Source organism: Theropithecus gelada, chromosome 2 (genome assembly GCF_003255815.1).
Source record: "Theropithecus gelada isolate Dixy chromosome 2, Tgel_1.0, whole genome shotgun sequence".
Taxonomy (NCBI): domain Eukaryota; kingdom Metazoa; phylum Chordata; class Mammalia; order Primates; family Cercopithecidae; genus Theropithecus; species Theropithecus gelada.
Genome location: NC_037669.1, coordinates 95,498,196 through 95,511,466, shown reverse-complemented (window position 1 = coordinate 95,511,466; position 13,271 = coordinate 95,498,196). Strand labels below are relative to the sequence as shown.

Genomic DNA, 13,271 nt, shown 5'->3' with positions numbered 1-13,271 from the left:
TGCACCACCAAGCCCGGCTAATTTTAGTAGAGACGTGGTTTCGCTATGTTGGCCAGGCTGGTCATGAACTCCTGACCTCAGGTGATCTACCCACCTTGGCCTCCCAAAGTGCTGGGAATACAGGCGTGAGCCAACACACGTGGCCTAGTTTTTATATTTTTAGTAGGTAGAGACAGGGTTTTACCATGTTGGCCAGGCTGGTCTCAAACTGCTGACCTCAGGGGATCCACCCACCTCGGCCTCCCAAAGTGCTGGGATTACAAGCATGAGCCACCATGCCCAGCCTGCTTAAAGTTTTAAATAAGCTGCTTTGAAAATGAAGTGTCTTGAATTCATGAATGTTTTAATATTAGCAAAGCATAGGTTATATATTTGTATATGTTTGTAGATGTGGGAATATCATTTGATTCCCAATGTTTTCACTTTATTTTTCCCTTCATTAAAGTACTTGCAGTGGTTTGTAATAAAGCTAAAACAAAAAGAGATAGCCATTCTGTTTTCTTTGAACTAAAAAGTTAACTAATACTATTTGCAGTTGTAGTTGTTTTAGAAGACCTGAAGTGTTTAACCCATGTTGGAAAGTTTAGGCAAATTTCCAAGGGATTTTTCAATAACTAAGATGAGCTCACTTAAAATACATTACATCTTTTAATTTTTTTTTCTTTTTTTTTTTTTTTTTTTTGAGACGGAGTCTCGCTCTGTCGCCCAGGCTGGAGTGCGGTGACGCGATCTCGGCTCACTGCAAGCTCCACCTCCCGGGTTCACGCCATTCTCCCGCCTCAGCCTCCGAGTAGCTGGGACTACAGGCGCCCGCCACCACGCCCGGCTAGTTTTTTGTATTTTTAGTAGAGACGGGGTTTCACCATGTTAGCCAGGATGGTCTCGATCTCCTGACCTCGTGATCCACCCGCCTCGGCCTCCCAAAGTGCTGGGATTACAGGCTTGAGCCACCGCGCCCGGCAATTTTTTTTTCTTATATTAAGAGTTTTGTTTGTTTGTTTGTTTGTTTTGTCACCCAGGCTGGAGTGCAGTGGTGCGATCTCGGCTCACTGTAACCTCCACCTCCCAGGCTCAAGCGATCCTCCCACCTCAGCCTCCTGAGTAGCTGGGACCACAGGTGCTCACCACCACACCCAGCTAATTTTTTGTATTTTTGGTAGAGACAGGGTTTTGCCATGTTGCTCAGGCTGGTCTCGAACTCCTAACCTCAAGCATTTCGCCTGCCTCAGCCTCACAAAGTGCTGGGATTATAGGCATAAGCCACTGTGCCTGCCCTTATGTTAGGAGTTTTGAAGCACATTTTACAGGAGAAATCTAGCAAAGTCAAGTGACCTGTAAGTCAGGGACAGACGTTAACTCTTTCTATTTCAGTAGGAATTTACCAAAAACCATGTGCAAGGGAGAGGAAGAAAACAGAAATCTCAGTGCTGCTAGGTACCCACCACTTAATTCTTCAACATTTTTCCTTAAAATAGTCTCTTCGACTTGATTTTGCTAATTGTGGGAATAGTACCTATCAAATTTATTTGTCTGCTTTAAGAAACCTATTGAGGATATGTTTTGTTTTTTAGTTTTGAAAAGTGAGGTACATGACCTGCGAGTAGTCCTTCATTCTGCTGACAAGGAGCTTTCTTCAGTGAAATTGGAGTATAGTTCATTCAAAACGAGTCAGGAGAAAGAATTCAACAAACTTTCCGAAAGACACATGCATGTACAGCTTCAATTAGATAATCTCAGGTAGAGTTGTTTTCTTACGGTTTCAAGTTGCCTGATTGGTTGTAACCTACGACTGTTTGAAGTTGCAAGTGTTAAACCCAGCTCAAAGCAGTTAAACAAATAAAAAAGATAATTTATTGGCTCCAATATTGGGAAGCCCCAGAGGTGATTTTAGTTTCAGGAACAGACTAGTCTGAGTCTCAAACAATATCATCAGTGTTCTCTCTCTCTCAGCTCTGCTCTGTTCTATGTATTGCTCTTATTCCCTCCTATTGAGGTCCTTGTATGTGACAAGGAACAGATTGCCTCACACAGCTCCATATTTTGGTTCCCAGCATAAAAACCCCTGTAAAGAAATTCTCTCTCCCAACAGCCATGTATTATCCCAGAGAAAATCAATTGGTTTTGCTTGTGCTCCCCTTTAGACTAGTCACTTACCAGGTTTGAGATGGCACTGGCCCAACATAGAGTAATGTGCCTGCTCTGGAAGGAAAGGTGTGCTCTTACTAGAAGAAAGGACAGTGTAAGGTAAACCAAAACAATAGTCATCACTGCTGTGCACACTAACTCTACAAAGGCTGGCTGATTGGTCAGTACTGGTAATCTTGACACAAATGTAATCTCACATGTAAATAGTTTCTTCTTTGTTATTTACTGTTTCTTTTTTTCTTCTTGCTAACTTCAACCTTTTGTATAATATAACACTTTTTGACAATGTCTCTTGTGTCTATAGCCATAATTTAATAATGGACATGAATGTTATACTGTGAATGTGATGTAAATGTAACTGTTTGCTCTGGAAAAGCTACTAATAGGCAGCCTTGAGTTTAATTTTTGTAGACATTACAAAGATTAAAATCTGTAGCTGTTGAGTGTTTTTTGGATATACAACCAGAAATTGAAAGAGAGGAAGAAAACTTGAGAGCTGCAGGCCAGAGCCATCTATACATACATTTTTCCTTTTTTTTTTTTAATTAAAAGATTCATTTCTATTTGTAAAATGAAAAAATGCATAATTATTACTAATGAAATACAATAGTTTCATTTTCATAACAGAGAAAGTGATGACATTTGTAACCTTTCCTTGCCATATCTCTATCTCACTGAATGTTGAATAGCTTGAGTTTTAGGCAAAATCCCATATTTATCTGCTGCTTCTTCCTCCTTTTGTTGTTGTTGTTTTTTTAATTTTTATTTTACTTTAAGTTCTAGGGTACATGTGCACAACGTGCAGGTTTGTTACATAGGTGTACATGTGCCATGTTGCTTTGCTGCACCCATTAACTCATCATTTACATTGAGTATTTCTCCTAATGCTATCCCTCCCCCAGCCCCCTACCCCCTGACAGGCCCCGGTGTGTGATGTTCTCCGCCCTGTGTCCAAGTGTTCTCATTGTTCAGTTCCCACCTACGAGTGAGAACATGCAGTGTTTGGTTTCCTGTCTTTGTGATAGTTTGCTGAGAATGATGGTTTCCAGCTTCATCCATGTCCCTGCAAAGGATGTGAACTCATCCTTTTTTATGGCTGCATCGTATTCCATGGTGTATGTGTGCCACATTTTCTTAATCTAGTCTATCATTGATGGACATTTGGGTTGGTTCCAAGTCTTTGCTATTGTGAATAGTGCCACAATAAACATACATGTGCATGTGTCTTTATAGCAGCATGATTTATAATCCGTTGGGTATACCCAGTAATGGGATCAGTGGGTCAAATGGTATCTCTAGTTCCAGATCCCTGAGGAATCACCACACTGTCTTCCACAGTGGTTGAACTAATTTACACTCCCACCAACAGTGTAAAAGCATTCCTATTTCTCCACATCCTCTCCAGCATCTGTTGTTCCCTGACTTTTTAATGATCACCATTCTAACTGGTCTGAGACGGTATCTCATTGTGGTTTTGATTTGCATTTCTCTGATGACCAGTGATGATGAGCATTTTTTTCATGTGTCTGTTTGTTGCATAAATGTCTTTTTTTGAGAAGTGTCTGTTTATATCCTTTGCCCACTTTTTGATGGGGTTGTTTTGTTCTAGTAAACTTGTTTAAGTTCTTTGTAGATTCTGGATATTAGCCCTTTGTCAGATGAGTAGATTGCAAAAATTTTCTCCCATTCTGTAGGTTGCCTGTTCACTCTGATGGTAGTTTCTTTTGCTGTGCAGAGGCTCTTTAGTTTAATTAGATCCCATTTGTCTATTTTGGCTTTTGTTGCCATTGCTTTTGGTGTTTTAGTCATGAAGTCTTTGCCCATGCCTATGTCCTGAATGGTATTGCCTGGGTTTTCTTCTAGGGTTTTTATGGTTTTAGGTCTAACATTTAAGTATTTAATCCATCTTGAATTAATTTTTGTATAAGGTGTAAGGAAGGGATCCAGTTTCAGCTTTCTACATATGGCTAGCCAGTTTTCCCAGCACCATTTATTAAATAGGGAATCTTCCCCATTTCTTGTTTTTGTCAGGTTTGTCAAAGATCAGATGGTTGCAGATGTGTGGTATTATTTCTGAAGCCTATATTCTGTTCCATTGGTCTATCTCTCTGTTTTGGTACCAGTACAAGGCTGTTTTGGTTACTGAAGCCTTGTAGAATAGTTTGAAGTCAGGTAGCGTGATGCCTCCAGCTTTGTTCTTTTGGCTTAGGATTGTCTTGGCAATGCGGGCTCTTTTTTGGTTCCATGTGAACTTTAAAGTAGTTTTTTCCAATTCTGTGAAGAAAGTCTTTGGTAGCTTGATGGGGATGGCATTGAATCCATAAATTACTTTGGGCAGTATGGCCATTTTCACGATATTGATTCTTCCTATCCATGAGCATGGAATGTTCTTCCATTTGTTTGTGCCCTCTTTTATTTCGTTGAGCAGTGGTTTGTAGTATAGTTCTCCTTGAAGAGGTCCTTCACATCCCTTGTAAGTTGGATTCCTAGGTATTTTATTCTCTTTGTAGCAGTTGTGAATGGGAGTTCACTCATAATTTGGCTCTCTGTCCATTATTGGTGTATAGGAATGCTTGTGATTTTTGCACATGATTTTGTATCCTGAGACTTTGCTGAAGTTGCTTATCAGCTTAAGGAGATTTTGGGCTGAGATGATGGGGTTTTCTAAATATACAATCATGTCATCTGCAAACAGGGACAATTCGACTTCCTATTTTCCTAATTGAATACCCCTTATTTCTTTCTCTTGCCTGATTGCCCTGGCCAAAACTTCCAACACTATGTTGAATAGGAGTGGTGAGAGAGGGCATCCCTGTCTTGTGCCAGTTTTCAAAGGGAATTTTTCCAGTTTTTGCCCATTCAGTATGATATTGGTTGTGGGTTTGTCATAAATAGCTCTTATTATTTTGAGATACATGCTATCAATATCTAGTTTATTGAGAGTTTTCAGCATGAAGGGCTGTTGAATTTTGTCAAAGGCCTTTTCTGCATCTATTGAGATAATCATGTGGTTTTTGTCATTGGTTCTGTTTATGTGATGGATTACATCTATTGATTTGCATATGTTGAGCCAGCCTTGCATGCCATAGATACAGCCGACTTGATTGTAGTGGATAAGCTTTTTGATGTGATGCTGGATCCGGTTTGCCAGTATTTTATTGAGGATTTTTACATCGATGTTCATCAGGGATATTGGTCTAAAATTCTCTTTTTTTTGTTGTGTCTCTGCCAGGCTTTGGTATCAGGATGATGCTGGCCTCATAAAATGAGTTAAGGAGGATTCCCTCTTTTTCTGTTGATTGGAATAGTTTCAGAAGGGATGGTACCAGCTCCTCTTTGTACCTCTGGTAGAATTTGGCTGTGAATCCATCTGGTCCTGGACTTTTTTTGGTTGCTAGGCTATTGATTACGGCCTCAATTTCAGAGCCTGTTATTCGTCTATTCAGAGATTCAGCTTCTTCCTGGTTTAGTCTTGGGAGGGTGTATGTGTCCAGGAATTCATCCATTTCTTCTAGATTTTCTAGTTTATTTGCATAGAGGTGTTTATAGTATTCTCTGATGGTAGTTTGTATTTCTGTGGGATTGGTGGTGATATCCCCTTTATGATTTTTTATTGCATCTGTTTGATTCTTCTCTTTTTTTTCTTTATTAGTCTTGCTAGCAGTCTATCAATTTTGTTGATCTTTTCAAAAAACCAGCTCCTGGATTCATTAATTTTCTGAAGGGTTTTTTTGTGTCTCTGTCTCCTTCAGTTATGCTCTGATCTTAGTTATTTCCTGCCTTCTGCTAGCTTTTGAATCTGTTTGCTCTTGCTTCTCTAGTTCTTTTAGTTGTGATGTTAGGGTGTCGATTTTAGATCTTTTCTGCTTTCTCTTATGGGCATTTAGTGCTATGAATTTCCCTCTACACACTGCTTTAAATGTGTCCCAGAGATTCTGGTATGTTGTGTCTTTGTTCTCATTGGTTTCAAAGAACATCTTTTGCCTTCATTTCATTATTTACCCAGTAGTCATTCAGGAGCAGGTTGTTCAGTTTCCATGTACTTGTGTGGTTTTGAGTGAATCTCTTACTCCTGAGTTCTAATTTATTGCACTTCGTTCTGAGAGACAGTTTTTTTTTTTTTTTTTTTTTTTTTTTTTTTTTTGAGACGGAGTCTCGCTCTGTCACCCAGGCTGGAGTGCAGTGGCCGGATCTCAGCTTACTGCAAGCTCTGCCTCCCAGGTTTAGCCATTCTCCTGTCTCAGCCTCCCGAGTAGCTGGGACTACAGGCGCTTGCCACTTCGCCTGGCTAGTTTTTTTTTTTTTTGTATTTTTTAGTAGAGACGGGGTTTCACCGTGTTAGCCAGGATGGTCTCGATCGCCTGACCTCGTGATCCGCCCGTCTCGGCCTCCCAAAGTGCTGGGATTACAGGCTTGAGCCACCGCGCCCGGCCCTGAGAGACAGTTTGTTGTGATTTCTGTTCTTTTACATTTGCTGAGGAGTGCTTTACTTCCAACTATGTGTTCAATTTTGGAATAAGTGTGATGTGGTGCTGAGAAGAATGTATATTCTGTTAATTTGGGGTAGAGAGTTCTGTAGATGTCTATTAGCTCTGCTTGGTGCAGAGCTGAGTTCAAGTTCTGGATATCCTTGTTAACTTTCTGTCTCGTTGATCTGTCTAATGTTGACAGTGGGGTGTTGAAGTCTCCCATTATTATTGTATGGGAGTCTAAGTCTCTTTGTAGGTCTCTAAGGACTTGTTTTATGAATCTGGGTGCTCCTGTATTGGGTGCATATATATTTAGGATAGTTAGCTCTTCTTGTTGAATTGATCCCTTTACTGTTATGTAATGACCTTCTTTGTCTCTTTTGATCTTTGTTGGTTTAAAGTCTGTTTTATGAGAGACTAGGATTGCAATCCCTGCTTTTCTTTGCTTTCCATTTGCTTGGTAGATCTTCCTCCATCCCTTTATTTTGAACCTATGTGTGTCTCTGCATGTGAGATGGGTCTCCTGAATACAGCACACCAATGGGTCTTGACTCTTTATCCAATTTGCCAGTCTGTGTCTTTTAATTGAACCATTTAGTCCATTTACATTTAAGGTTAATATTGTTATGTGTGAATTTGATCCTGTCATTATGATGTTAGCTGGTTATTTTGCTCATTAGTTGATGTAGTTTCTTCCTAGCATCGATGGTCTTTACAATTTGGCATATTTTTGCAGTGGCTGGTACCAGTTGTTCCTTTCCATTTTTAGTGCTTTCTTCAGGAGCTCTTGTAAGGCAGGCCTGGTGGTGACAAAATCTCTCAGCATTTGCTTGTCTGTAAAGGATTTTATTTCACCTTCACTTATGAAGCTTAGTTTGGCTGGATATGAAAATTCTTTTCTTTAAGAATGTTGAATATTGCCCCCCACACTCTTCTGGCTTGTAGAGTTTTTGCCAAGAGATCCGCTGTTAGTCTGACGGGCTTCCCTTTGTGGGTAACCCGACCTTTCTCTCTGGCTGCTCTTAACATTTTTTTCCTTTACTTCAACCTTGGTGAATCTGACAATTATGTGTCTTGAGGTTGCTCTTCTTGAGGAGTATCTTTGTGGTGTTCTCTGTATTTCCTGAATTTGAATGTTGGCCTGCCTTGCAAGGTTGGGGAAGTTCTCCTGGATAATATCCTGAAAAGTGTTTTCCAACTTGGTTCCATTCTCCCTGTCACTTTCAGGTACACCAATCAAACGTAGATTTGGTCTTTTCATATAGTCCCATGTTTCTTGGAGGCTTTGTTCATTTCTTTTTACTCTGTTTTCTCTAAACTTCTCTTCTCACTTTATTTCATTAATTTGATCTTCAATCACTGATACCCTTTCTTCCACTTGATCGAATCCACTACTGAAGCTTGTGCATGTGTCACGAAGTTCTCGTGCCATGGTTTTCAGCTCCATCCGTTCATTTAAGGTCTTCTCTGCACTGTTTATTCTAGTTAGCCATTTGTCTAATCTTTTTTCAAGGTTTTTAGCTTCCTTGCAATGGGTTCAAACATGCTCCTTTAGCTCGGAGAAGTTTGTTATTACTGACCTTCTGAAGCCTACTTCTGTCAACTTGTCAAAGTCATTCTCTGTCCAGCTTTGTTATGTTGCTGGTGAGGAGCTGCAATCCTTTGGAGAAGAGGCACTCTGGTTTTTAGAATTTTCAGCTTTTCTGCTGTGGTTTCTCCCCATCTTTGTGGTTTTATCTACCTTTAATCTTTGATGTTGGTGACCTGCAGATGAGTGTTTCGTGTGGATGCCCTTTTTGTTGATGTTGGTGCTGTTCCTTTCTGTTTGTCAGGTCCCTCAGCTGCAGGTCTGTTGGCGTTTGCTGGAGGTCCACTCCAGACCCTGTTTGCCTGGGTATCACCAGCGGAGGCTGCAGAACAGCAAATATTGCTGCCTGATCCTTATTCTGGAAGCTTCATCCCAGAGGGGCACCCACCTGTATGAGGTGTCAGTCGGCCCCTACTGGGAGGTGTCTCCCAGTTAGGCCACACAGGGGTCAGGGACCCACTTGAGGAGGCAGTCTGTCTGTTCTCAGGGCTCAAACACCATGTTGGGAGAACCACTGCTCTCTTCAGAGCTGTCAGACAGGGACGTTTAAGTCTGCAGAAGTTTCTGCTGCCTTTTGCTCAACTGTGCCCTGCCCCCAGAGGTGGAACCTATAGAGGCAGCTAGCCTTGCTGAGCTGTGGTGGGCTCCACCCAGTTCCAGCTTCCAGGCCGCTTTGTTTACCTACTCAAGCCTCAGCAATGGCTGATGGCCCTCTCCCTGCCTGGCTCCTGCCTCGCAGGTCAATCTCAGACTGCTGTGCTAGCAGTGAGCGAGGCTCCATGGGCGTTGGACCCACCAAGCTAGGTGCGGGATATAATCTCCTGGTGTGCCATTTGATAAGACCATTGGAAAAGCGCAGTATTAGGGAGAGAGTGTCCCATTTTTCCAGGTACAGTCTGTCACAGCTTCCCTTGTCTAGGAAAGGGAAATTCCCCAACCCCTTGCGCTTCCTGGGTGAGGCGACACCTGCTCTGCTTTGGCTCGCCCTCCATGATCTGCACCCACTGTCCAACCAGTCCCAGTGAGATGAACCAGATACCTCAGTTGGAAATGCAGAAACCACCTGTCTTCTGTGTCGATCCCACTGGGCGCTGCAGACTACAGCTGTTCCTATTTGGCCATCTTGCCTAATTCACATACATTTTTCTTAGGCCTGCCCAGTGGCTAAAGAAAAATAAATGAACATAGCATTTTAAAAATTGAGTGTTTTCTTATAAAAATCTATATTTCAGCATTCTGAGCGAAATCATACAATTTGTTACCACTAGGCCCGCATCCCTGCATGGCAGCCATCAGTTGCTGCAAAACTCACTCCTTTCTATTTAGAGACGGAATGTGCTGTCTGGGTCAGTACAGCCTCCACCACCCTGTCCCATTTCCCCAGCACGAAGTCCACTTATCTAGCTCTCTGATTGGCCGGTAATGTACTTGAAGTGCAAGTGGTGTAACCCAACTCAAATTAGTTAAACAAAATAGGTAATTTATCGATGAATTATCACAGGTGCACTGTTGCCTTCTCTTACACTTAGCATTTGTTTTAACTTCTGAATCACTGGATCTAATGATCTTGGCCTCACCTCAAACTATTTTGTGTAATATTTTTTGAAGTCACTAATCTCATGGGATCTTAATTTCCTAATGTTTATATGTCAGAGTTGAACTACATCAAAAAATGTTAAGAATCCACTATATTTTGGTATGTACTTAAATTCTGTTTTCATCATTAAATATGTCCTAGGTTTGTTTGTTTGTTTTTGAGACAGTGTCTCACTTTGTCACCCAGGCAGGAGTGCAGTGGCATAAACATGGCTTACTGCAGCCTCAATATCCCGGGCTCAAGCTTTCCTCCCGCCTCAGCTCCCCACATAGCTGGGACTACAGGCACATGCCAGTGCACCCAGCTACTTTTTGTATTTTTTGTAGAGACAGAGTTTCGCCATGTTGCCCAGGCTGTTTTCAAACCCCTGAGCTCAAGCGATCCACCCACCTCAGCTTCCCAAAGTGCTGGGATTAGAGGCATGAGCCACTGTGCCCAGCCTCTTCCTAGCTTTTTAAATACACTGAACACAATTTAACCTTCTCAGTGTCTCCAGTTTAAGAACATCATTTACTGGGCTGCTTGTATTCCACTGTGGCCTTCAATGGTTGTTAAGGCCTCTGAATGAAACAGCACGACACTGCTATGTGTTTCTTGAATTATTTTGTCTACTTTATATATCTATATCTGTATAGTTTGTGCCATAAATGCGTAAATGTGTTCCCCTTCCCTACCATCTGTTGCCCATATGTCTATCTTTAGCAACTGATCTATACCACTTTATGATTTGCTGCTTCTGCTCTGCTTTGAGTTAGTATAGCAGATATTCCATATATAATATATAATATTCCAGATATTCCATTATAATATAACCTTCTGTACATAAGCTTGGACATCTGTTTTGAATGATCCAGAGGTCAGATTGATTGTGTGGTAGTTCTTGGCTGAGTTCTGGATTCTTGGAGGTGCTACAGCTTATTCAGGAGGGAAATAAGAGGATGAAAACCAAAAAAAAGCAGTAATTATCTGCCAAAGACATTTTCTCTCTTGCTCAAATCAAAGTCACATTGTCATCTTGATGTTCCTAGAGCTGAGAGGATGTATGAATAGTTGGAGTTGAGCTATCAATAAAACTTGGAAATTAACAGCCAGTGCCTGGCTTACGTGAGGGTTAGGTCTGGAAACCCCTAAATGAGTCTAATCACTATAAATTGCTAATCAATTAAGCATGTGTGGTTGAAGCCATGGGGAGAGAATCAGGAAGTGATGCCTGCAAGCTAATGCTTCTACTTGTCTTTTCTGTTCCTACCAAACTACTCTGTGGTCCAGTGTATCTCACATGTTTGTGCATCATGGACATTTCACACAGGTCCATAAGGAGCCTCATATCACTTGAGGCTTATGTGAGTTGGGAATGGGCTGTAGATGGGATAAATTGAAGTGCAGATGATCTGATTAATAGAAATACATTAAATGTTTATTTACCATTTTTAAAATATTTTCCTTATAAAGGTTAGAAAATGAAAAGCTGCTTGAGAGCAAAGCCTGCCTACAGGATTCCTATGACAACTTACAGGAAGTAATGAAATTTGAAATTGACCAACTTTCAAGAAACCTCCAAAACTGCAAAAAAGAAAATGAAACTCTGAAATCTGATCTGAACGTACGTTAAGAAGGGAATTGGTTGGTGAATTTGTCCTGCATCTGTGACTGTCCTTTTGAGTGTAGGATAAGGACTGTCCTTCCCTCCTTCCTTGCTATACTTGCCCACAGTGCCTGCCACATAGAAGGTACTTGACATGTTTGTTGACTGCGCATTACTAGTAACAGTTACTTAAAATCTAATGTTGTCTTTTAGAATTTGATGGAGCTTCTTGAGGCAGAAAAAGAACGCAATAACAAATTATCATTACAGTTTGAAGAAGATAAAGAAAACAGTTCTAAGTGAGTGCTTTTATCTTTTCTACTAGCATACTAGAATATTAATACCACATTCTTAATCTTGTTTTTTTTTTTTATTGCCAATACCCTGTAAAGAGTTATTTTTTTAAAGCATTCCAAAAGGAACAGCAGGTTCTTTTGTATAAATGGCTATGTGGAGAAACTTAATTTTTCAAAACATTTAACAACTAGCTATAGTACTTTTAAATGAATAGGAATTGGTGGTAATCAGAACTCAGGACCTTCTGTAAATAAATCACAGCAAATATATAATAAGATTACTTCTAACTATTCCTTTTATTATTGGAAGGAGGAGACAGATTTTTATTTCTGTGTCTACAAATCTTTTTCTACCAGGAATGTCCCCTAACAGGAATGCTGCCATATTTCTTCCCTCTTTATAAGTTCCTCTCCTTGGTAATCTCAGTGAATCTCCTCAATCACTAGGCTCAGAGTCACTCTAATGAGAAGAATTTGTTTATTCAGTAGGTACTTATGGAGCTCTTCCTATGAGGTCGATTTTCTTCTAGGCCCTGGTATACAGTGGTGAACGTAGAGCATACATCCAGTTGAGAGACAAGCAATTGACATTTACTCATTTATTCAAACATTTACTGATATCCAACAAGCCAGGCACTGATCTGGCGAATGCCAGAACATTTAGAGGTGAAACAGTGAACAAAACATCCCTGTCCTCATGGATTTTAACTTCTAGCACAGGGAGACAGGTAATAAACAAATGCTCTATGATATATGTTATATTTAGGAGTACTAAACACTGAGGAAAACCAGTCGTGGCACAAAAATGGGTTCTCATTGAATAATTGTTGAAGAAATGGGTTCAAATTTCTGATCCCCACTGGAAGGTAATGCCTGACACCAAGTGTGTGCCTAACAAAGTTCATTTGCACTTAATCTCTTCTGTACTAACAGATTCAGTTCCTGTTTTCATTGAATGAAGTCAGGGGTAAAAGATAATTCTTCTCTTCCAGAGAAATCTTAAAAGTTCTTGAGGCTGTACGTCAGGAGAAACAGAAAGAGATGGCCAAGTGTGAGCAGCAGGTAAATTTCCTATTACTCTAACTCTAGAATTTGCAGTTTATAACTTTTATTCCTGATCCCTAAAGAGGCTTATTATAAAAATGATTTCAGCTTGCAGATGTTGGAAATTAGTAAGAAAGAGATGGAATTTGGGGCTGGTTCTATTACTACTATTATTTTTTTTCTTCTTTTTTTAAGACAGTGTCTCACTCTTATCACCCAGGCTGCAGTTCTGTGGCACAGTGATGGCTGACTGTAGCCTTGACTTCCCAAGCTCAGGTGATTTTCCCACCTCAGCCTCTCGAGTAGCTGGGACTATGGGCATGCACCACTATGTTGCCCAGGGTCGAACTCCTGAGCTCAAGTGATCCACCCACCTTCGCCTCCCAAAGTTCTGGGATTACAGGCATGAGCCACCGTGCCCAGCCTATTGTTTTTCAACTCTTGTTTTTCTAACTCCCAGAGGGTTACAATAATAATTTGTTGGTAGTCTCCTGGTAGACAGCACAAAATCACTGCCTTTCAACCCGATTTATCATTTTCAAGTATT

General features: G+C 40.7%; 1 protein-coding gene across 2 annotated transcripts in view; it reads left to right on the top strand.

Annotated features, from left to right (window-relative positions):
- KIF15 (kinesin family member 15) overlaps nucleotides 1-13,271 on the top strand; it is an 88,192-nt gene that overhangs the window by 52,376 nt on the left and 22,545 nt on the right. For both annotated transcript variants that reach the window (XM_025376816.1, XM_025376817.1), the window contains 4 exons: nucleotides 1,572-1,737; nucleotides 11,252-11,402; nucleotides 11,598-11,683; nucleotides 12,673-12,742. In XM_025376816.1, the coding sequence (XP_025232601.1) occupies nucleotides 1,572-1,737; nucleotides 11,252-11,402; nucleotides 11,598-11,683; nucleotides 12,673-12,742 (473 nt within the window). The remainder of the gene's footprint in view (nucleotides 1-1,571; nucleotides 1,738-11,251; nucleotides 11,403-11,597; nucleotides 11,684-12,672; nucleotides 12,743-13,271) is intronic.